Raw genomic sequence first — 26,066 nt, 5'->3', positions numbered from 1 at the left:
AAATACACATGCGCACCACATACAGGGAGAGGCACACGTGCACACATGGAAGGAGCTAGAAGCCATTCGTTTTTCACACATTCCACCTCAACCCTTGCAGTGCCCTCCGGAGCTAACTGCTTCCAGGACAGGAAACAATGATGACACAGTTCAGTGACTTTGGAGAAGTGAAGCTCACACTGCAGCTGAATCACAGTAAAAAAAAGCCTACATCTGAAACTGCTAAATATTCAAGAAACCAAATGATGTCTAAAAGTGAGCTATGTGCTCCACCCAGGGAATAGACACCAGAGTATGACTTACTTTCTTATACGGTCTAGTCAATGTCAACAGGAAAATTACTAAATTCCATTCATCTTTTGTTTTACTTCAGATCATTTGTTTTCTAAGTAGAAATGGAGCTTAAGTTAGACAGACTCTGTTTATAACTGTCAAAAAAAATCTCAGAGATTTCAGTTCCAAAGCATTTTTGACTCAAACCTTAAGCCCACCGTTCCATTCCAGCAGGCAATAATCTAAACAGAATCATATTCTTTAGATAGAATATGATCTGAGATGGGCAGGGGCTGTCTTAATGTTATTGGACAAGAATCCTTAATTGTTCCTTAAAGTTATTCCCATTTATAGACCTAAATGCGAGGTCAGAAATGCTATGGTAATTTCTCTTTGGCTACTTGTCTGGAATTAATGTAGTCCAAAATTTCATCTCCTTCGTAATTAAAAGAAGACAAACAGATACATGCACTAGAGCTGAATTTTGTGAGACCTAACCAGTACCTCTGACGATGAATGCAATGTTTACTGAATTAAGATGATCTGCATTATTTCCCCACTATTTAATGAAGAATCATCCCAGGAAGAGTATTAGTTGCCTTCTAGGGATAAATCACTCAACATCGCCAGGTCTCCATTCTCTTTAACTTTTGTTTTGAAATCTGTTCTTCCCTTGGCCCCTATTGGTGTATATTTTCTAGTTTCTACACTTTCTTTGTTTCATTATGCTAGCTAGTTTTATGTCAACTTGACACACAAGTTAGAGTCGACTGAAAGGAGGGAGCCTCGATTGAGAAAATGCCTCCATAAGATTGCTGTAGGGCATTTATTATTGATTAGTGATTGATGGGGAGGGCCCAGCAAATGTGGGTGGAGCCACCCCTGGGCTTGTTGGTCCTGGGTTCTATAAAAAAACAGACTGAGGAAGTCACGAGCTGAGCCAGTCAACAGCACCCCTCCATGGCCTCTGCACCAGCTCCTGCCTCCAGGTTCTGGCCCTGCTTGAGTTTCTGTCCTGACTTTTCTCAGTGATGGACTATGATGTGGAAATGTAAACTGAGTAAACCCTTCCCCCCCCCCACTAACAAAGAAATACCCAACACTCAAATGATAGAGGGTGTATAGTATTTGCTGATTAATTTGCCAAAATTTTATTATATTTTCAGCATCATTTGGATACATCTCAAGTTTCTATACTAAGATTTCAGTTCCAAATTACCAACCAGGTCCTAGATATTTTCATTTCAATATCTTATCGCAGCCTCACACTCGATACATCTGAGGCTAAACGCATCATTTTCCCACTGGTAAAGGCCAATGGAACTATCTCCATTCGGAGCAATCCCACCCCACACCCTGGTGAACAAGCACTTTAGGTTCCTCCCTGCCCACAGTTCCCACCCCGGATACATTTAGCGAGTTCAGTTGTTTCTTCCTGCGCAGTCTTGCATCAGCTTTTCTCCCTGCTATGGTTGGGATATGGTGTGTCCCCCTCTAAAAGGCTCCGGTGTTAAAGTCTCGCTGGGCAGCCGCTCAGCTTTGAGGAAGTGATTAGATAGATTCTGAAGGCTTTGATCTAACCAGCGGATTAAGCCCTAGACGGGTTCAGAATACGATTGTACTGTTGAAAGGAGGGTCCTAACAACGCAATAAGCCACAGTGACATGTCCTGGAAAGATTTATCTTGTTCCTATCCCCTTTCTAATGGTTTGTGTCTCTTTGTCTCTGGGGATCCATGAGGTAAGTAGCTGTGTGTCACTATACCCTCACTCTTGTGATGTCTGCCTCTCCACGGGCCTACAGCAATGGGGCCAAGCAACTATGGAGCGGAACTGTGAGTCAAAACAACTCTTTCCTCCTTCAAATCTATAATGTGTCATCACAGTGACAGAAAACCCTCTAGACACACTAAGTTTAGTTTAGACTTTCCCTTCAAGCTTCAACTCCTATGACTTCTCATCTTCAAATCATTCTTCATTCATTCACATTTATTGGGTCTAATTATGTCAATTAACTCAATCTATGCTTTGTTCATCTTTCCAGTGCTGCTTAAAGAAACTTCAATAAATCATTTTTACTACTTGGAAAATAAATTCCAAACTCTGCAGGTAAGGATCTCTTGAGCTAGAATCAAGTTCGCTTTCCTGAATTTCCCAGTGCTTTCCAATGAAATCTCTAAAGATGGCTTCTAGATTCTTTCAAGTTCTCACCAACTGGTGACATCATGGGTAACATGACATCTTTAAAACTAGGGTGTTCCTTTGGCTATTCATAAGTGTTAGTGTCCTTGGCGCTGCTTTTGCCTTTCAGAGCGTGGCTATGATCTACTTTTGACCCACAGAGTGAATAATAAGAAGGAACTTATCTCAAATGAGAGCAATAACAACCAAAAATCAAGAGGGCTGTTACTACTGTTACTCAGCAGTGTATGTGCTTCATACAATACTTCTACATCAGTGATGAGGACATACAGCTTTGCGCAGGAGTTTGCCTGAGGCAGTAATAGAAGTGGTTCTAAAATGAATGAGGAAAGGGGAACTCAGAGATATGACCGGTGTATCCCAGCCCTCAGGAGGAGGCAGAAGCAGGAGATTGCTGAGTTCAGGGCCAGACTAGTCTACATAGAGAGTTTCAGGTCAGCCACTGCTACACAGACTCTACCCCCAGCAATAAAATCAATGGCACAGAGAGGAGAGAGGCAGAAAAGAGGTGCCGTGATAATAGGAAATTTTGATCCAACAAATTATCCAGATGTATCATGAGGCTTCAGAATTGGCTCAGAAGGTCAGGTATCGTGACCCACACCTTTTAACTGAAGCACTCAGGAGGCAAAACAGGTGATTCTCCCTGAGTTGAAGGCCCGCTGGGTCCACACGCTCAGTTCTGAGCCAGCCAGAGCTACACAGAGAGACCCTGTTATTAAAAAGTGGATCAGGGAATTTGGTGACGAAGTCAGCCTTCAATGAGATGGGGAGAAAGTGGAGAGCATAGCTAAAAATTCAGAACACCACTATTAAATATATAGAATTTAATTAAACTAATATCTTCCAAATAGAGTAACATGAAGTTACTACAACAGCTCAGTATATCTTTATAGACAGGGATTTGAATTATAGCAGCCAGTCTGTGCTTGTTTCTTTGAGGCTCCCTGAGTACCAGTATGTATTCCTCTAGTAACTAACTATTCTTTTTTTATTTCTGGGTTTGATAAGACACAGGAAACCTGCTGGATCCTGACCCAGGAACACGGGAAGTTCTTGAATCCTGGTTGTACATCGCGGTTTGAATTCCTTTGATTTCGGAGCTGGACTTGACAGGAGATGCTAAACGGTGTATTTTTACACTAAGGTGGCTATGCTAATGGACTAGCTTGGGAATTTAATTAAGAAATGACACAGACACCTGGAACACCATGAACTACTTCTGGTGCTTTAGTGAGATGGATTAACAGGCAAAGGTACCGGCCGAGACTGATAGTTGAAGTTAGTCTCTGGGATCTGTGTGACTGAAGGAGAGAAGTGACACCAAAAGTTATCCTCTCACCTCCACACACCTACCTGTTCCTGCCCCCATTAAATATAATTTTACAATTTTCAAAAGTGCTTCCCCTGGAGCTTCACCCATTTCTCATTTCTCTCTGCTTTTTATCCTCCTTATTGGCTTTTCTGCTGCTCTAGATTTTATGGTTTCTGAAAAGTGTCCCCAAACAATTCTTTCTAGAAGTTTCCAGAGTCAGTACCTCCTCTCTGTGATACTAACTTTATTCGTTTTCCTGAACTTGGCTCTGCTCGCAGAATGCTTCTGGAGGAGAACGTTGTAGGCAAAGCCTTGGGGTTTGTTGGCTTGGGTTTTTGAGAGGCACTCTTGGGGCAAGGTGCCACAGGTGAAGATTATGTCCGTTAGTAATGGGATGCTTGTTTGGTCTGCACTGTGACCTTCAGAATGGCTTTTTCTTCTGCTGCTCCTGGAGTCATCTGACTGATGACAGAGGAAGCTACCTGGCTCAACATGTCACAGGAAATACCTACAGAGCTGTTAACTTAGGAAGTGTGAAAGACTTTAATTTTTTCCCCTGACGTCTATCTGTGGTCAGACCACCTTTAAATCGTCCTTTTAAGTCTTCTTCTCTTCCTGCTAACGCTGAAGCTCCCAGGCCCTAGCAGAGAACATAACAGGGCCAAAACGCTGATAAACTACAACAGAAGCAAGGGAATGCTAAAGGAAGAAGCAAACGGTGTGGGTATAAGCAGGACTGCTAAGGGCCGGATCGAGGTTTGGGATGATGAATAGGTCAGAGGGTCAAAGTATTTCTCTGCCAGACACGAGGCAGGGGCTGTTAATCCCTTGATGAGGCGTCAAGAGAAACTGAGAGAAGAGCATCTGGGAGAATAAGGTGAGGGAGCCATCAGCCTATGGCCCCTGACACAGGGTAGGAAGTGCGATACACTGGACTGTGTGTGCTCAGCTAACAGTGAGTTCCTTTTGTCTTGGGCCTCGAGTCCATTCGCTGTCAAGAAATGAGAACAGAATGGAGACCTCACTCACAGAGTCAACGAGTTAAGACTAAGTCCTATGCACGTCTTTCTCAAATACTAGTTAATAAATTAAGTCCCTTCCTAAAGGGAATGAAGAAAGTAAAACAGCAATCACAAAACTGTAGTGTCTGTGGTGTAAAACAGGATGCTGCAGTGCAAAACAGAACACGCTGAACTCCTTCCACCCACAGCTCCTTTTCGCTTGCGAGATTTTAGCGTGGTTAGAGATATACAGGCATAAAGAAAAGACACTGACAACAACTGCAATTTCATTTTTTTTTCTTTTTTTTTTTGGAGCTGGGGACCGAACCCAGGGCCTTGCGCTTGCTAGGCAAGCGCTCTACTACTGAGCTAAATCCCCAACCCCTGCAATTTCATTTTTAAATTCATTAATTTATACCAGTAGTTCTCAACCTCCCTGATGCTGTGGCCCTTAATACCTCGTGCTGTGGGCCCCCAACAATACAATTATTTTCATGGCTACTTTGTAACTGTTATGCTGCTCCTGTTATGAGTCATGACATAAATATCTGTGTTTTCCAATGGTCTTTGGTGACCCCTGTGAAAAGGTCCCAAAAGGGGTCATGACCCACTAGTTGAGAAACACTGATATATAGTCTTGCTATTTATTTTTTCATAATTAGTCCCTTTTATTTATCACTTAAAAATCTAAATCTTATAGTTAGGCATTTTTTTTTAAAAAAAAAGTCTTCACTAGTGGTAAAACTACAATGAAATTTAAAATGTGACAACCATAAAATTCAGGATATAGATCACCTCTAGTTTAAGGGGAAAGGATATTTTCTAGTAGGACCTAAAAGGCTGACTTGTGTAATATTTCTTAAAATAAGTGTTGTTTTATGTGTATATAAAATAAATAGCTCCTTTAAATTATTTATATACTTTTAGTTTTGTCCTTTAATAGTTGAAAAGTATGAGAATAATAATAAAACATGGTGTATTTTGTAAAGAAAAAGATCTGAATTTTGAGCAGCTTCCTGATTGGTGGTTCATATCCACACACTTGCTCTGCGCCCGGGCGCCTTTCTGAGCTGCTACACAGCACAGAGCTCCAAGAGCGTTCAGACTCAGGCCCCTGCAATTTCACTTTTCTAGCAAGACCATCATAAAAAAGACATATTGGCAAGCTTTCTTACTGTCTGAAATCACCATAATAACCACTTCTTTCAAGTAGTTTATCTGTACTTCCCAGGTCATGATTTCCTTCATCTCCTTTTGGGTCAGTCAGACCTGCTGGTGCAAAATATGATAGATCTTGCATATTGTTAATTTTTAATAAAACCAACACAGAGCCAAGTGGTGGTGCATGTCTTTAATCCCAGCACTCAGGAGGCGGAGGCAAGAGGGTCTCTGAGTTTGAGTCTAGCCTGGTCTACAGTTAGTTCCAGGAGATCCAAGGCAACACAGAGAAACCTTGTCTGGAAAAAAATAAAGACTGAAAACCAAAACCAAACCAAACCAAAAGAACCAACACAGAACAGATGAATTGTTGGTTATTGGTTGTCTGGCTGTTGGCATGAGCCTTTGGCATGATCTGCCTTTTTTTTTTTTTTTCCATACCATATGTCACATTCTGTCTTGAGTAAGAAGCTAGATAGTTTTTCCCCTGAATATCCTTAGCCTGAATTTTCTAAATGTAGATTCTGTATTCTGCAGATCAGCAAGACTCACTTCCAACATAGGACCCCTGAGGCCATCAGATATAAATTTGGGTCCTTGGGTCCCTGTGATTAGTGTTTTCCAAGTTCCCACTGTTGAATATAGTTGATACTGCTGCATCATGCCAATAATTCTTAGGAAATGGACCATGTTCTTCTTGGCTCCCCCTTTTCAATGCCTTTTGTGAGGATCTGTTCTTGCCAACGACCATGGTGCTCCTCAGGAAGCAAAATGAATCTTAACATTAAGAGTGAAAGAGGGGTTGGGGATTTAGCTCAGTGGTAGAGAGGCCCTGGGTTCGGTCCCCAGTTCCGAAAAAAAGAAAAAGAAAAAAAAAAAAAGAGTGAAAGCAAGCATTAGCATTCTAATGGACTGGATGTACTTGCTTATTTTTACCTTAAGAATTAGATCTTGGAGCCAGCAAGGTAGCTCAGTGGGTAAAGGCACCTACTACCAACTGTGACAACCTGAGTGTGACTCCTGGGACCTTCATAGCAAAAGGAGAGAACCAACTTCCTTCATCTCCACATGCTCAAAACACCCTGTACACAAACACACCACACACACACACTCACACATACACACACACACACAAACACACTCACACACACAAACATACCACACCACACACACACACACACACAAACATACCACACCACACACACACAAACATACCACACCACACACACCACACACAAACACACCACCCACACACATACACCACACCACACACACACACACACACACACACACACACACACACACACATTTAAAGTTTGGCTGAATATTTGATACTGCAGGACATAAAGCATCTTCATTGTCTTCAGAATTGAGCAAGATTTTATAATTGGCAGCTCTCTGAAAACCACTTCACATAAATATGTAGTATAAAAATGGCAGAAGTATGTTCAAGGTTGTATCAAAATTTTTGAAAATTCTATCCTAATGTCAAATCAAAATTAATTTCATGAATAGTTTCAATGAATCTCAATCAGCAACTCCGACCTCAATTTTTGAAATCAAACATTCTAACATGATGTACAATGCAAAGGTAGACTAATCTGACACTTGTGTTGAGTAATGCTAGAAAATACTAAGTCGTCGTTTTCCATAATTAAACCACCATGTTTCTAAGAACACAAAACTATATGTATACAATGAAAAAAAAGGTAGCCAGGGATGGTGGCACACACCTTTAGTCCAAGCACTCCAGAGGCAGGTGGATATCTGAGATTAAGGCCAGCCTGGTCTACAGAGTGAGTTCCAGGATAGCCAGAGCTACACAGATACTCTGTCTTGAAAAAACAAAAAAATAAATAAAAAATGTACACTCAAATGAAATGTACGTACAAATAAGATACAATTGATTTGTTAATACTTAAATCCAAGCAGAAGAGTTTCCCGCAGTGTTTGTTGGTGTTTATGGCTCACTGGCAGGCTGAGTGCAAACTGAGCATGTGTGTGTGTGTGTGTGTGTGTGTGTGTGTGTGTGTGTGTGTGTGTTCCAAATCAAGGCTGCAGGAAAAGTGGCACCAGGCAACACTAGTGTGTACTTAATTTGAATCAAATTGTGGCTGTTTGGCATTCAGAATCCTATGCTTGCCGAAGTCTTCATAACTCAGTTCAGTTATGTGAGCCCCACTTTGAGAAGCTAATAAACATCTTTCTGAGCTGATAGCACTCCTGCAAACATGGTGAACATTCCTATGACCCATGGGACATTCTGCAAGAAATGTGGGAAGCACCGGCCCCACAAGGTGACGCAGTACAAGAAGGGCAAGGATTCTTTGTATGCCCAGGGAAAGCGGTGTTATGACAGGAAACAAAGTGGCTACAGCGGGCAGACTAAGCCCATTTTTGGCCAAAAGGTTAAAACTACAAAGAAGATTGTGCTGAGACTGGAGTGCGTTGAGCCCAACTGCAGATCTAAGAGGATGCTGGCTGTTAAGAGATGCAAGCATTTTGAACTGGGAGGTGACGAGAAAGGGCCAAGTGATCCAGTTCTAAGCTGATTTTGTTATGAAGACAATAAAATCTTGACCTTTCATCCCCCCCCCCAAAAGAGAGAAGCTAATAAATAGAAGATATACTACTAAGGGGAGAATGAACCACAGTTTGACTTTCTCTGGAGCTCTATAAGGTTGCTTCTTGTTACCTTGTGAGTGCAGATGGTTTACTAAGCTTCCGACAAGACCAAGAAAGCATGAGTGCAAAGGAATTGAATCAGGAGTTTAGACCTCTACAGCTAGTGGACAGGACTACTAACAGTAGGGATGGTCAAAGAGGTTGGCCCTGAGTAGACACACGGTCATCTTTAACAAGACAGGCAAGGGTGTTCCACAGCACTGGTTAAGGGAGAAGCTAGTAGGCAACAGCCCAATTGCAGTAATTAAATCAAGAAATTTAAATCAAGTATGAAAAGACAAGGAAATGGCAAGAATGTGTCAAAACCATCCTGAGAGTAACTGAGGATAGATGAGTCCCGAGCAAAAGGCCAGGGGTGAAGTCAGGAGGAATCAGCTTCAGAGGTAAATATGTTTCTTCTGGTGGTGTCAGTAGTAAAAAAACCTGCCCCTTAATAAATACAACATTTACTTCCATAAAGGCTCATTGGTTCTCAGGAGCTGTTTCAACTCAACAAATGTTTATGTTCTTGCTATGCAGGGGGTGCTGTGCTCATAACCATTTCCTTAGTATCATTATTGTAAATACATACAGAACCAAGAGTTTCCTGGAGTCTATGATAGATAAAATCTACAGAGGCTATGACAATGTCAGCACACTTCTAGATACATTAGCACTTGAATCCAGCCATTAGGAATGGGTTTCTACTATTAGAGCTCAATGGATCCTTCATATTTAATAAATATGTCTTCATATTTAGTAACTGAATATTCATATTTTCTATAAAAATACCTCCAAGAAACAAAGTTCACTTTCTCTTGTTTAAATAATATATTCAACAGTTTTAGGGATTGTTTTTTAACTAAAAGAAACCCTACTTTAAGTATATCGACTGTAAAATAAAAGTTAATACATTTGCCAAAAGCTTGGAATGTACAAAGAATGACTAGACTGTGGGTGTAGCTGAGTACTTGAGTAGTAGAACCTTTGCCTAGCAACGGCAAGGCCCTGGATTTGACAATCTGTGTAACAAAGATAGATTCACAGCTAGACCAGGATGCACAAGCCTAAGATCTAGTTACTTGGGGAGCTGAGACAGGAGGCTTGCAAGGTCTCCCTGGGCAACTTGTGATATCCTGTCTCAAAATTAACAAAAGAAAAGAAATGAGGAAAGAAGGAAAGAAGGAAGGAGGAAGAAAAGGGAAAGGAAGGAGGGCAAACTAGGCTAAAAGTCACAATGAAACTACACTTTGAGGCCAGCAAGGCTAAATACTGCTGTGGTGATTCAAAATAGGTGTTGCCAGCTGGGTTGGTTAGTTTTTGTCAACTTAATACAAGCTAAAATCATCTGGGAAGAGGAGATCTTAACTGAGAAACCACCTCATCAGATTGGTCTGTAGGCAAATCTGAAAGGCATTTTCTTGATTAATGATTGTTGGCAAAGGTCCCAGTGCATTATGGATAATGCCACACCTGAGCAGGTGGTCGTGAGTACACCATAAGAGCAAGAAAGTAACAGTGTCTTCCCTGGCCTCTGACTCAGTTCCTGCCTTGAATTCCTGACCCGCCTTCCCTGAATGACGGCTGTGACATGGAAGCTCAGTCTAGGTAAACCCTTTCCTCCCCAAGTTGCTTTGGTCAGTTTTATTATAGAGACAGGAAAGCTAATTAGAACAGCCAGTAACAATACTCTATGATCACAAAAAGAATCACATCTATGGGAGCAGAGACTGAAGAACCTGCCCCACTTGGGGCCCATATATATACCGCCACCAAAACTAGATAAGATGGATGAAGCTAAGAAGTGCAGGCCGACAGGAACCAGAGATAGATCTTTCTTGAGAGACACAGCCAGAGCATGTCAAATAGAGAGGTCAATGCTAGCAGCAAATCACTGAACTGAGAACAGGAACCCCGTTGGAGGAATTAGAGGAGGGATTGAAGGAACTGAAGGGGCCTGCAACCCCATAAGAACAGCAATGCCAACCAACCAGAGCTTCCAGGGACTAAACCACCACCCAAAGACTACACATGGAAGGACCCAGGGCTCCAACTGCATATGTAGTAGTGAATAGCCTTGTTGGGGCACCAGTGGAAGGGGAAGCCCTTGGTCCTGCCAAGGTTAGGCCCCCAGTGTAGGAGATTGTTTGGGGGGGCAGTAATGGAGGGTGGATGAGGAAGGGAATACCTATATAGAAGGGGAGGGGGAGTGGTTAGGGGGCTGAAAAAAAGAAATGTAAATAAAGAAATATATCTAATTATAAAAAAGAAAAAAATCACATCTATGGAACTTTGACAGAATTCACAACAACGACTAGAAAAAAACATGAGATCCAACTGCATGCAACAAAATCGAATAGCTTTTCAAATCAGACACAAAACACGACACAATTTCATCTGCATGTAGTTAAAAAAAACAGGTTTTAAAGCTATTGTTTAGTATAATAAGCAAAGCAATGCAGAAAAACCAAAAGGTATACAGATAGTGTTGACTTCTGTCTTTTGGGGAGAGGGGTGGGGTGGAGGTCAGGGCATTATTATTAGGAAGAATACCCAGGGGCTGTCTGTGCAGCATGTGTGTGTGTGTGTGTGTGTGTGTGTGTGTGTGTGTGTGTGTGTGTGTGTCCGTCCAGGCATCTCATGAACACCAGGCTGAGAATAAGCTTGAACCCCTGATCCTGCTGAGTGCTGGGAACGCAGATTTGTACCACCAAGCCTGTTCTGTGGATTAATCCAGGGCCTCCTGTGTGATATGCAGTCAATGGACCAACCATGTGAGCACCATCTATAGCCCAACAATCCTATTTCTTGATCTAGGGGTACATAAGCCTGCTTTATTACTATTTATGAAGTTGATGTCTACGTTTAAAGCATTTGTTGTTTCTATGTTATATTTTAAATTTTTTCCAAAAGTTTAAAGCATTAAGGCCAGTTGATCAAATAGAGGCAGGAGGCGACAAGTAACAAGGGCAGGGGTTGTGATACTAGCTGGTGTATTGTTTGAACTTTTAGTTCTATGACTGTGAGCTGTGTGGCTTTCTTTTTTGTGAGTGTGCGGTGCTAGAGAGTTGAGTTCGGGGCCTCGAGTGTGCTAGTCAGGCACTGATATATGTCCTCTGACCTCCATGCATGAGCCATGGCATACATACCTTACCCCCTACTGACTAAACAGATGCATAAGTGTAATTTAGAACATTCTGAAGGGAACTCAATCTCCCAAGGTGTTCTCTGACTTTCACACTCTCGCTGTGGCACCTACATGTGTGTGAACACACACACACACACACACACACACACACACACGCACATTTAAAAATATAAAAATAAAGAAAGGTCTGGAAAGATGGTTCAGTAGATGGCTCACTTGCTGCTTAAAGCTGAGGTCCTAGACTCAGTTCGCAGCATCCACCCAGTGATTCACAACACCAGTTCCAAGGCATCCAGCTCCATCTTCTGGCCTCCACTAACTCCATGCTATACACATGCAGGCAAAACAATACGTATATACACACAAAATGCAAATCTGTCTTTAAGGGAGCATAGTACGCTTGGTGGCACGTGCCTTTAATTCTGTCACATAGGAGGCAGAGGCAGGCAGATTTCTGAGAGTTTGAAGCCAGCCTAGTCTACAGAGTGAGTTCCAGGGCAGCCAGAGCCACATAATGAAAACTCAACAACAACAAAAGTCAGGACAGGAAATCTACATTTAAGTGTAAATGCTGTATGGTAATTGCCACTAAGGCAGTTACCAGTGCCCTTACGTCACAGAATTCATTCTGAAATCTCATACACACAAGGGCTTCAAGTAGACTGGAGGCAGAAGTCAAGTGGGAACCTTCCAGTGGGATGGCGGCATTTCCCTGGCCAATAGCTCCTCTCTCTGAAAGCTATTTTTCTTGTGTCTCAGTTGAGCCTTTAGGTGGGGCTTTAGGGTAAAACTCTTTGTTTTTTCCACTGGAGGACATGAGTCAGTGAACAGTGAGGTTCCACTTAATCACCTCCCCAAAAGAAGGTTCTCAAACATAAGGAACTAGAAGGGCAAGGAAATGATTAGTATAAAACCAGGACAGTGATTTACCCTTGAGTCGGGTGGGGTGAGGGTGAGGTGGGTGGAGAAGCCATCTGTAGAAGGGACAGTCGGGAATCTCTCGGAGTTAGACAGTACTGCAATTATTTTTAATCTGGGCAGTGACTACATTGGCAATGGTTCCTTTATAACTTCATTCACACATTTCATGTAGTTTTCTAAATATATATCGTAGTTCACAATTACAAGCAGCTAGAAAATACAAGCTATAAAAGGTTCTTTTAAGCTGAGACCAATATAACCGGATTTATGTTATTAAAAAAACCACTTTGGAGCCTGGCGTGGTGGTGTACCCCTTTAATCTCAGCACTCAGGAGGCAACAGTAGGTGGATCTCTGAGTTCAAGGCTAGTCTGGTCGGCATAGTGTGTTCCAGACCAGCTCTGACTACATAGTGAGACCTTGTCTAAGAAATTAACTAAGGTGGGACAAGGCTAGAAAGAGAGGCAGGAGGTAGCTGCCGGTTTGGTAAGAAACTATCATGACATCTACAAGTGGTTAAAATATTAGAGATATAGTCTGCTCTGTTTTGAAAAATACAATCAAAATAAGACAAAGCGGGCACTGCCTCTCAGCTCCCGTTCCCCTCTGTATCTTATAAATTGTCACAAGAATGTCTCAATAATACAGTAAACAGGCATGTTTGTATCTAAGCAGACACATTGGCAACTCTACCCTGTGGCTAATCTAACCTGAGAACTTGTGGCAGAAAGAAAAGATTTTAATGACACCATGACCTTATGCAAGTTGAGCTGGCATAACATTTTAGCATCGAAGTTGAACCACTATACACTAGCCTGCTGTGATATCTAATCACACTATCTGTTCAGTGAAAGCATCTCGTCTAATTTATCTGGTGCTGGAACGTTAGCGCTGGAAAGCAAAGACATTTTGTTTACTATTGTATCTTAGCGTGAAGAAACAAAGTTGGTACACAGTAAGTGCTCAGTAAATATTATGGAATGATCCCTTTTTTGAGACAAGTCCCTCTAAGCTGCCTGGGCTAGCCTTGAACTCAAGATTTAACCCACCTCAGCTTTCCAAGTAAATGGGTCTCTAGGCGTCTCCATAGTACTCATTTAATTATTATAATTATTGATATGTAATCATCACAACAATCCAAAATGAGGGTAGATAGGACATAAATTATTATCCTTATTTTTTAAAAGCTAGAAAACAAAGATTTAGGATGATTTGGGAACATGTTAAATACTTGATATTTGGATGATGGCCAAGTCAATTTGCTTCATTTTTCTCAATTCAAGGCTGAAGGGCTAAGGCTTAACATTCTTATAGTTCTGAAATACCAATTAGAAGCATTTTAAAACACAAAAGGCCGGTGTGGTAGATGCCTTTGATCCCAGCATTCTGAGGCAGAGGCAGGAGGATCTTTGAGTTCAAGGCCAAACCTAATCTACATAGTGATTTGTAAGCCGGGCAGAGCTAGGTACCGATACAAACAAACAAAACAAGCAAACCCAAAAACCAAAAGCACGACTGGTATGCCAGTCATCATGCTATCCCGCACGCCTGACTTGGACGGAGCATGGCCTACCCAGCTTCATTGCACTGTCAACTATGGCTCCCTCCAAGTGGATTCATTGTTCTGGGTAATCAAGTCCTCCTGCTCCCAGGCTGCCTTGCTCTCCGTGTCCCTCACTCCTCTCTACTCCCTACTCTACCCAGTCCACTTCTCCAGACAGTATACGTTAAAGAAACCCAGTTACTGTAAAAAAGGAAAATGCCCGTTCTGATAATCAACTTGTTACAAAAGGGAAAGGAGGAAAAGTGGCAAAGGATAGTTTGGGTGATTTTTCAAAAGCCTGTTATACCAACGATATCCTACCAGGAAGCTAAAAATAACACTTAACATGAAAAGTTACTCTTTCTTTTTAGTATCAATTAAAATTAGTAATTTGAAGCATAAATCACAATGCAAATGCTTTCTCCAGATGCTCAGAAAGCATGAATACTCATATATCTGTCTGGACCTTCTATAGGATTGTTACACTCAAAGAACACGCAAACCCCGCATTAACACCAGCATACCTGGAGAAAACCCTGAACACACAGATACAACAAAACCCAGAGAGGTTATGTCTTTAGTTCACCTTCCTCCCTTCTGTGTTCATGTTGTCTCTCCAGCAACTGAGTCTAGGCAAGCTCCATCCCAGCAGACTGTTACAGTTTATCCAACTGCTCTTAAGAGCATTACAGAACTCACCAGAAATTCATTGGCAAACTCCTCCCTGTTAATTTTCTTTTTCTGGGCCTCTTTCAGTAGCTGCTGCAGAATTTCTCTTTGGTCCATGCCGTAGAGCAAGAGTCTGTGAGTGGGTTAAGGGAGGGCATGTCAAATATGTGTCATGGCCAAGACACCACCAAGAAGCCACCACTGCTGCATGAGCCGGGCGTGCTGGAGGCTGTGGTTAACTGACTTCATCACAAGCCCTAGAGGAAATTAGTACAAAACTAGCTTCTGTGGTCACACAACAAAGCCATCCTCTCCCTGCAGGGCCCTAGCGCCTTCCTTTCTCAACAAAGAAACTTGGCTACTGTTCAAATGTAACAAACAAGAGGCTAACCAGAACACAAACTGTGGTCTGCTTAGCTCAGAGTCTGTTCCACTCTGTCACTCAGACAGCTCTCAGCTCTCCTTCGATTCCCAGAGGAGAGGCAGAAAGTACAGTTCCAACCTGGGAGTTCGGCCTTCCACGTTCCCCCAGTGAGCAAAGGCCTGGGTGACACCCGTGCCTTGTTGCTGGAAAGGAGACAGACTCTGGAGTTACCTATCTTCTACCTGGACGATTATCCCCAAAGTCTCTGGTAGATATGATCATGGCAGACCTCTTGCTTATCAAGTGGGCATTTTTATTTCAGAACTTGTCGAGCCTCCATTATAAACCTCACATTTTCTTTTAGAGGAAGCAAAGTCCACTGCTTCTGACAGGTCGTCTCACCCATGTCTGGGGAAGTAAGTACTGGCCTCCATTAAGGGAAGTGTTGGTCTCTGTACCTCTTCAGACCTCCAGTAGCTTTGTAAACATAGAGAGCACTGCTTTCGGTAGGATGGGAAGCACCCGGCAGGCAGTTAGCACAGTACCCCCAGAACGCACTGCAAGTAAACAGCGAAGGAACAAAAACTAACTAAAGCTAAAATCTACCTTGCTGAGAATCTACAGTTTCTAGGCCAGCCTGCCTCGAGAGAATTGAGGAGAGCGGTGCAGTCTGGAGTCCCAGCTACTCAGGACTGTCTCAGCTGCAGGGGCACTTGAGTCTAGGAGTTTGAGATACCAGGGAAACAAAGGGATCTCTCTCTCTCTCTCTCTCTCTCTCTCTCTCTCTCTCCGAAACTGAAGAGGGAAAGAGAGGGGAGGAAGAATGAAAGAAAGAGAGAAAGCCTTTTTGACATTTTGATCCTACAGCCCCTGTCTTGGAAAAGACCCCGTTTCAGGGAGCCATCCATATTTGTGGCATTTGTGCCTTGACAAGGCAGGTTGTTCCAGAGAGCGCTTCCACATCTCGGTTTGCATAAATCCTCTCCTCAATGGTTGCATATCAACCCACCCAAGATCTGATTCAGTGTGAAAATGCCCGCAAATGAGGAAGTTGAACAAACGATATGTTACAAAATTAGTTTCAAGTTTAAAAAAAAAAAAAAAAACCTGGGAAAGGTGTAGTTTGGATACAAACTTCCTCTGTTTAAGATATTAGCAATCCTTTCTGGTATTGCACTATTCAAACTCCCTTCAGAAAATCATGATTTTGAACACAAAACGCACTGTACCCTCTTCATTGAGCCCTTGGTAGGCAACTTGAAGTTAATATTCCACATAAAGAATTTCAATTGTGGTTCACATAAATTAAAATTAACCATAATTCTCTAGCAATATTTCCTGAGAATAAAACAATATCTCTGAGATTATCCTCATCTAGCATTAAAAGGAAATGTATTGCTACTGTAAATAATGCAATATCTGACTATTTTAAAACATACAAAATATGGGGAAACTTTATTTTTAAAAAGAATACAACATTCTTCAGGGCATACTGGCATATATGTGTAACACTAGCACTCAGGAGGCTAAGATAGGAGAATTGCTACAAATTCCAGGCCTATCTGGGCTACATACCAAAACAATCTCAAAAATAAAATAAAATACTTTAAAAATCCTAAGTTAACTATAAATAAAATTATATAAAAATATGAAATTTAAGCCAGACTCAGGAAGGCAAGTTTTACATGTTTTTGTTCCTCAAACAGGGAATCTAGGTTTAAATGTGTGTGTGTGTGTGTGTGTGTATGTGTGTGTGTGTGTGATGAAACTAGAAAGAGGAACACTGTTATCATATATTAGTCACACATAATGGATTACATGACATTTTCATATTGTAGTTAATGCATTCTGACCACACTCTCTACACATTCGGCCTGTCCTCCCTTGGCCCTCCTCACACTTAACTCCTCTCCTCTTTCCAACTATCTCTCTCCTGCCCTCCATTTTCATGTCCTTTTTAGTTTTCAGTCCCAGTGAGCTTCATTAGGGTTGTTTAGGGGAGCATGCTTCCCAGAGTCTGCATACTGAAGACAATGTCTCTCCCTTCCCTACCAACCATTAACTGCATAGAAGTCTTCAGGCTGGGGTGGGGCTGCACGAATCCCTTGCCCTCCGTGACAGAGTGTTGGCATCCTCAGGTTTGTGTGGGTCCTGTGCAAGCAACACAGCATCTGTGAGCTCGAGAATGCAATGCCCAAGTCCCACTCAGAGATCAGCATCCCTACCTCTTCAACCGCCTGCGCCTGACTTTAAATCCTCTCTGTCCCTTCTCTGGGGGTGCACCCTGAGTTTTGGGGTGGGGAGAGGTGGTGTAGATGTCATTTATTCCTGAGCACTCCCCAGTCCTTTATTCTCAGAACTCTGATCGGTGGTCTCTATAGTCACTGCCAACCCCTGCAGAAAGAACATTCTCTGACCAAAATTGAAAGCGCCACACTCTGTGGACAAAAAGGTATGCAGAAGGCAATTAGACAGGCACATCACGTCCATTTAGCAAAACGACAGCAGTGGGTGCTCTGCAAGGGCTGTGACCGCCCAGCCAGAGCCTTTGACCAGATTCATAGAACCATATGGCCGGGGCATTACATCCAATCAGAAAGCTGCTGATCACCGGCTTCAGAGACCTTCAGAGACCTGCTGCTGCTATTGCACCGGGGCTCACACTGCCCGGCCAGTGGGTATTACTGCATACAATGTCCACAGCGTGTCTACAGCTAAATGACAGTGTTGGTCACAAACCTCCTCCAGCAGCCTGCAGAGCACCAGTTAGCCACCAGGAAGGAAGCTTCCTAGCACCAACCTGATTCAGAATGTCCTGCAACCAAAACATATGTCACCTTTGGCAGCAAGGTCTTCGTTCTGATGGAAACCCAGCAACATTGGCGATTGCTTGAAGTGTGTGTGTGCGTGTGTGTGTGGTGAGGGTCAGAGGCCTACCTATCCTCCTACCTAGAGGTAGACTACTCCTACCTCTGACACTGGGATTTTCATCTAATAGCCTATGGTTTTGGGGGACGGCTTTAGTCACCCCGGTAGTCATATCTGTTCAAACTATTTTATTTTATTATTTGTTTTCCTTATGACTTTTTTCATACATTCTTGGCTTTAAAAAATGTTTATTTCGGGGTTGGGGATTTAGCTCAGTGGTAGAGCACTTGCCTAGCAAGCGCAAGGCCCTGGGTTCGGTCCCCAGCTCCGAAAAAAAGAAAAAAATGTTTATTTCAAAGGAATATAAGCCTTTAAATCCCAGCACTCAGACAGACAGGCAGATTTCTGTGAGTTTTAAGGCCAGTCTGGTCTACATAGTAAAATTCTGTCTAAAAAAGAAAAAAGTTAAAAGAAAAAGTAAATAAGTAAAAATAAATAATTTTGTTGGTGTTAAAGGTATTTTCTTTAATTTTATGGAAATGGATGTTTTGCCTACAAGTATATGTCTGTATGTAAACCATATGGACACGTGGTATACAGAGAAGCCAGAAATGGCTCTGGATCTCCTAGAACAGGAGTTACAGATGGGCTGGGCAGTGGTGGTACATGCCTTTAACCCCAGCACTCAGAAGGTAGAGGCAGGCAGATCTCTGTGAGTTCAAGGTCAGCCTGGTCCACATAGTGAGTTCTAGGACATTGAGGGCTACATAGTGAGACCCTGCCCTGAAAACAAACACACAAGAATCACAGATAGGTGGAGGGAATTGAACCTGAGTGTCCTTCTGCTGAGCCACCCCTGTAGCACACTCTTTGTCACTTTCTGGTGGTTCTCCTCTCCCCTCCCTTCTGCCACCTCCCTGCCCTTCCCAACCCCTGCTTAAGTGGCCCCACACCCACTTCATGCATTCTGCTCCTCCCTACGTCTCAGAGAAGATTTTCACGGTCTCCTGGACCCTGTCTAGCCTCCCGAACTCTGAGCACTCATTCCCACATAAGTAATAATTAAAAGCTGACAGCTGCGTATGAGAGAGAACATACAATATTTGTCTTTCTGAGTCTGAACTACCTCACTTAATACAATGGTTCCCGGTTCCTCTTCCTGCAAATGGCACTGTTTCATTTTTCTTTGTAGCTGAATGAAACTCCATTGAGCTGCTCATTCACCAGCTGGTAGCGTCTAAGGCGGTCTCATGCCCTTGCCATTGTGGATCCAGTAGCATTAAGCATAGATGTGCAAACCTCTGTGCGGCAGGACATCCAGTCTTCTAGGCATATAACTAGGAGCAGTATAGCTGGGTCACAAACCAGTTCTATTTTTTAATATTTTGAAAAACCTCTACACAGATTTCCACAATGCCTGCACAGTTTACGCTTCAACCAACAGTGGGTACCTTTCCCTTCCCCGCATCCCTGCCAGCACTTGTTCTCTGGATGACAGAGATTCGAACTGGGCTGAGACAAAACTGCAAAGCAGTTTTACTTTATATTTTCCTGACGCCTAAGGATGTTGACCATGTTTTAAAATATTTATTGTCTACTTGTATGTCTTTTGAGAACACATTGTTCAGTTCCTTAGTCCATTTTTGACAACTGAGTTATTGTTTCATTGTTGTTTAGCGTTTCAAGTTCTTTGTATCTTGTGGATTTTATATCTTCTGTCGGATATATGGTTGATAAAGTGTTCCTCCCATTCTATAGGCTGTCTCTTCACTCAAATAACCATTTACTTTGCTATACAGAAGTTTTTAATCTTATGACATCTCATTTATTGATTGTTAGCTTTTTTTTCTGGAAAACTAGAGTCCTATTCCAAAATACTTTACCTATGCATATATTTTTCTAAAACTTTGTTGTTGTTGTTGTTGTTGTTATTATTATTATTTTATGTGTCATGATGTCTGTGTGTCTGTCTGTGTGTGTGTGTGCGTGTGCAAGCACATGGGTGTGAAGGCCACATTAAGTACGTGAAGGTCAGAAAACATCTTTTATGGTCTTGGTCTTCTCTTGGGATCAAACTCAGGTCACCACGTTTATGTGGGCAAGCACCTTTACCACTAAGCTGTCTCACCAACCTCCAAAGCCTAGATCTTGAAGTGTTTTTCTTGTTTCTTTAGTCTGATACTTTCAGAGCATCAGATCTTATGTATACTACTGTTTTCCGACACCCAAGGAGTCTTTTCTCCTTCCTCGTTGTCCCTGTCTCGGGACCTGTGCTCTATACACACTCACTCCTACATAAATGTAAATATTAGAGTTTAAAGGCTGAAACCCACATATGAGAGAGAACGCATGCTATTTGTCTTTCTGAGTTTGAAATATCACATAATATAAGGCCTTTGACTCATTTGAAGCTGATTTTTGTGCTGGGTGAGAAATAGGATCTGGTTTCATTTTTCTACAAGTAGGTATTCAATTTCCCCAGCACTAACTGTGAATGTGCATGTATTGGTCTCTCTGTAAACACTCAGGTGGCTGTTGCTGTTTGGGATCATGCCTCTATTTGACTCCGTTAGTCTGTGTGTCTGTGTGTCTGTCTGTGTGCCAGTCCCAAGCTGTTTTGCTTTGTTTAGTTTAGTGTGTCTCTGCTGATGAGCCCTCCAGCACGATTCTTTCTAACTGGGACTGCTTGGGATACCAAGATCGTATGGCATTCATGAAAACACAGTAGAAGATCACTTGGGGAGAGGAAGGAGACAGACAGAAGGGGGCATGGCAGGTAGGAAACGCAGCAGTGAAAAGGGTGGATGAGAACAAAGTCACATGACATGGGTATAAAAATGCCTCAGTGAAGCCCATTGCTGTGCATACTAAATTAAAATATCCAATTAAAAACAAGGTAGGATCAAGGAGCTATAATTTATATTACTTTAATGAGGAAAAAAAAACAATAAAATCCAATTTGTTCAACAGAGTTACCTACCACCTACAACGTACAAAGCGATAGGCTAGGGATTGGATTTACCACGTAAGGGAGCCAGAGTATGGTGCGAACCCTGGGGAAGCTACTAAAGCATTTCAGAACGAAACAGGTAGACGTGAATATTGGTTTTTTAAAAAACATTCTAAACTAACTTGCTTAATGTAGAATAAGAAAACAAGGTTCTAAAAGGAAGATTATTTTCTGTGTTTGTATCAGCGAGAGATAAGGTTTCAAATGCCTCTGGTTCTTTAGAATGGCCTCACACTATCTACACAAAACCTTTGTTAGTTTATCAACTAACAAAAAATTCCACCCCACCCTAATTCTATCTTACCACTATTTTTCTCTTATTCTAAATCCCTAAAATATACATGTTTAGCCTGGGAAAATATCTAATAATGCTTAAATCTATTTTCCTCAGCCACAGAGTGTATCTCACTAACTTTTTCAGCTCTTCCCAGGGAAGGAGCTATAAATAAATACATAAGATAAAACTGGATTAGAGAGATGGCTTAGCACTTAGCAGAGTCCAGTTCTCAGCACTCACATCAATTCGCCCACACCTGCCTGTAACTCCAGCTCCAAGGGGGATCTGAAGCCTTGGCCTCTATGGGCACCTATACTCACCTACACATACACAGACACATATACATACACAGACACAGACACATATACAGACACAGACACAGTCACAGTCACAGACACAGACACATACACAGACACATATACAGACACAGACACAGTCACAGTCACAGACACAGTCACAGACACAGACACAGACACAGACACAGACACATACACAGACACATATACAGACACAGACACAGACACAGTCACAGACACAGACACAGTCACAGACACAGACACAGTCACAGAATTTAAAAAATATTTTTTTAAGAAAGCAAAACTTTGGGGGTTGGGGATTTAGCTCAGTGGTAGAGCGCTTGCCTAGGAAGCGCAAGGCCCTGGGTTCGATCCCCAGCTCCGAAAAAAAAAAGAACAAAAAAAAAAAAAAAAAGAAAGCAAAACTTTCTCAGATGGTGTAATATCTTTTACCAAAAACCTAAATATTTGTAAATAATGCCCTATTATAACTTCATAATTGTTTAAATTAAAATATAATTATATCACCCACCCATTCTCTTTCCTTCCTCTAACCCCACCACTCGCTCTCAAATTCCTGTACACACACACACACACACACACACACACACACACACACACACACATACATATATAAATACAACTGACTGAGTTAATTTAGTGTTGCTTGTATGCATGTGATTTGGGGGCTGCCCACTTGGTATAGAATAACCTATTAGGATGCTTGTCCTCACACTACTTCCTCAGCTCTCATCACCCCTTAGTTGCCTAGAGTTCTGATCTAGGGATAGGTCCTGTGAGACTTCACATTTCCAGGTTAGCCTGTCTGTTGGTGTTGCCATTGTTCAGGTCTTGTTTGAGCACAACCATGTTGTTGAAGAATCATGGGGGCAGCTTCCCTGTCACTTCTCAGAGACACAGTTTCACAGTAGATTTCCTGATCCTCTGACTCTTACAATCTTCCTGCCCCCCTCTTCCATAATGTTCCCTGCACCTTAGGTGCAAGAGTTGTGCTGTAATGTATCCGCTGTGGCTGGATATCGCATGATCAGTTGTAGAAGTACAAACTTTTTTAAAAAATAAACATCAATCTCAAAAGTTTGCTCTCCTGAAAAATCTAAAGATGTAGAAATACTGTAAGAAAATGAAACCTCACTTAGCTATAAACAGTTTCCTGAGAAGACCACTTGAGCAAGCAGAAATCAAACAGAAGGAGAAAAAAAATCTTGTTTAATTTTAAACAAATCTACTTAATTTCCACAGGGCATACTGCTACTGGATCAAAGTAATGTCGATTCACAGGAAAAGTGTGAGCTGGAGAAGGGAGCAAAGGTCACACAGAAAGAAAAGGTCAGCAAGTATTTAAGAGTTTATGAACTTGCCACGAAATACTTAAACCAGGGTGGCATAAACCCTGAGTGATTACAGCAATTCCAAGCAACAAAAGACTCACAAACACCATGAAAAAAAAGTGTCAGGAGTGAGCACCTAAGAAAGGAAAAGTCATAGTTCACCACTATCTCTCATGTCCAAAGGAATCAGCTAATGAGAAACTTCAGTGTGGTGAAGATTAGGGAGTACACACACACACACACACACACACACACACACACACACACACACACACATACACACACCTCTTTTGGGATGAGGACTAGGGCAGGATAAAACAATGTAAGAAAAGCAGGTACTTCAGCTCATCAGAACCACATTCTCTCTCTCTCTCTGAGGGGGTGTGAGTTTACCCTGGAAAATTCATTCATTCAATTTTAGCTTTTGTTTCACTCTTCCTGTCTTCTCCTGGGCCAGGTGGACTTTGCGTTGTGTTACACAGTCCTTAGTAAACATTCTTTTGGTCATCGGGTCAACTCGCTCCTTTCTTGTTAGTGTCTTTGTCATTCCCGGGTCACCCCCCATTCCCAGTTCCACCTCTGTTTTGTGGCACTGATGAGCTCATGGGTTATCTTTGTCTACCTACGCATCTCCCCTGCTATAGCGTCTAGCAGCAAACGCTGGGTTGAAGTGATTTAAATGTTGCTTTAATGCTTTAATACAGAACCAAAATGCAGGGCGAGGGAGATGATTTAGGTGATGCAGTACTCGTTGCACAAGGGTGAAGACTTGCGTTTGGATCCCCAGCACGGGGTTAAAGGCTGGATACCGTGGCCTGGGCCTGTGCTCTTAGCACAGGGAGGGTGGAAGAAATGCATGGATCCCTGGCTCTCACCTGCTCTAGCTGAGTGGGTGAGCTCTCTAGGATCAGTGAGAAACCCTGAGAATGGGGTGGAAGGTGATAGAAGAGGATGTCTGATGCCAACTTCTGTAGTCATATACACAAGCATGATTATATACATGCGTATGCAACACACAGACACACACACACACACACAGACACACACACACACACACACGCGCGCGCGCGCGCATCTTTTGTAAAGAATGAGAATAATTAATAAGCTATGGGAACAACTGGAAATAAATCTGCTGAGCTTATCAGTATCAGCTGCCGTCCTCAGCAGCCGGCCTCACCCGAACTACCCGACCACATCACCACAGACTGTTCCGTTCCACTGCCACTTCTTTTGCTGTTTTTACCCATACCCCCAATTTTCACCAAGAAGAAAATAAAGCCATTACGCCTACTACTTTTTCTTCAAAACTCTTTCCTGTACCGTCTTGCCACCATCTTCTGAGTCTGACGTTCTGTAATATAATTGCGTTCCAGCTACATACATGTTCTGAGTTTCTTCATCTTTCTTATTCCTCCTAAGTCTGAGAGTTTATCCCAAAGAGAGCATATAAAGCAGACCGTGTACTTCTTGCTTCTCAGAGGCAGGGACGCTGTCTTCTAGGCATTTGTGAAACACGGTATTCAGCATGGTTTTGAGTCTACCTACAAGACTGAGTGATAGAGTGAGTGCCACACCAGTGTCCGAGCTCCGCCACCTGGCACATCTATATTTGTACCTTCTGGGTAGGCATTTTCACTGTGCCAAGAGCAGATGGACCCTCGCTGTAGGGAGGCCCTGGGAACCAGGCAAACAGTAACTTCCTCCCTGAGAGCCCAAGCAGCGGTACTGTTGTAGAGGGAACGATGTCCCTGATAATGTTCAGAGTCCTACTCAAAAAGGCCACCACAGACACAAAGTCCTTATGCCTCCTTTCTTATACCTATACTACTGTCTCCTTTTAGAAACATGCAGAAGAGGCTTCTAAAATCCCACCGGTGAAGCTTGTGTGATGCGTCATGTCTTCATCAGTTTCTCGTTTCTACAATATTCTGAGACCTCATCAAGCTGTTCGGTTACTACTGCAGACTTTCAGTTGGTTACCCTCCCCCACTTACTCCGCAGACAGTCACAGTTTGCCTTTGGTTTCAGAATACTAATAGGCAAAGGTCAGCTGGTAAGTTCTTATAGTTGAAGCAATTTACCCTTTTCTTAAGAGAAAGCGTCCTTCGTGAGGCTTGGGTCAAAGGAAACTGGAACTCGTTCACTTATTCACTCAATAAATGTTCATGCTTTCCTCAGCCATGCAAGAGAATCAGAGGGAGGCCAGGGACATGAACAACAGCCACAGATGTTAAGAATTCTTCAGCTGGGGATAAGCAAACTGACAGCTATGACTTAAGAGAACTCATGGCAAGAACCACAAAAGGAATAAAAAAAAAAATTCTAGGAAAAAAAGCTTAGAATGGCTATAATGACCCCAAGTCTCACTTAGGGATTTTAAGAACATGGCAATCAAAACAATGGTTTTAGAAAGTGTTTTTCGATTTCTTCTGACTTCTTTTAAAAAGAGTAAATGCTGGCTTGAGGGTGGTGGCTCAGTGGGGAAAGGCATTTACAGCCAAGTCTGATGACCTGCATTCAATTCCTGGGACCCACAACTTGTTCTTGCAAGTTGCTCTCTGACTTCCACGGGTAGGTCGTAGTACACTTGTGGACACACACACACACACACACACACACACACACACACACACACAAATATATATTTTAAAAGGAATAAATGTTCCTTTTGATAACTTTTCTCAAAAGTGTCATAATATCGATGCTAAACTTTAAAGGGATTGGTGATGCTATGAGGGAGAGATGACTGGGCAGTTAGGATTACTTGCTGCTCTCTCCCAGGGGAGAGCCAAAGTTGCCAGCATCCGCTTAGGTGGCTCTCAACTACCTGTAACTCCAGCTCCAGGAAACCCAGTGCCCTCTTCTGGCTTCTGTGAACACTTACACCACACATGACATGTAGACATAGATATACAGAAATACAAGTAATCCTTTCTAAAAGTCAATTACAATCCTAACATTTAGATGACTGAGGTAGAAGGATTTAGTTTGAAGCTAGCCTTATCTA

At 42.4% G+C, this 26,066-nt stretch overlaps 1 protein-coding gene and 1 pseudogene across 3 annotated transcripts in view; one reads left to right on the top strand and one right to left on the bottom strand.

The window, feature by feature from the left end:
• Ptpn22 (protein tyrosine phosphatase, non-receptor type 22) overlaps positions 1-15,200 on the bottom strand; it is a 48,045-nt gene extending 32,845 nt beyond the window's left edge. Inside the window, exon 1 of one of the 3 annotated variants that reach the window (XM_063281637.1) lies at positions 14,923-15,200. In XM_063281637.1, coding sequence (XP_063137707.1) covers positions 14,923-15,009 — 87 coding nt within the window. In that variant the 5' untranslated portion in view covers positions 15,010-15,200. The remainder of the gene's footprint in view (positions 1-14,922) is intronic. The other 2 variants (XM_039102072.2, NM_001106460.1) reach the window with 2 other exon arrangements.
• On the top strand, positions 8,022-8,495 carry Rpl36a-ps15 (ribosomal protein L36A, pseudogene 15; annotated as a pseudogene).
• Positions 15,201-26,066: the final 10,866 nt, after the last annotated feature.

The sequence above is a fragment of the Rattus norvegicus genome, chromosome 2 (assembly GCF_036323735.1).
Source record: "Rattus norvegicus strain BN/NHsdMcwi chromosome 2, GRCr8, whole genome shotgun sequence".
In the NCBI taxonomy this organism is placed as follows: domain Eukaryota; kingdom Metazoa; phylum Chordata; class Mammalia; order Rodentia; family Muridae; genus Rattus; species Rattus norvegicus.
This window is presented reverse-complemented; position numbering and strand designations above follow the sequence as displayed.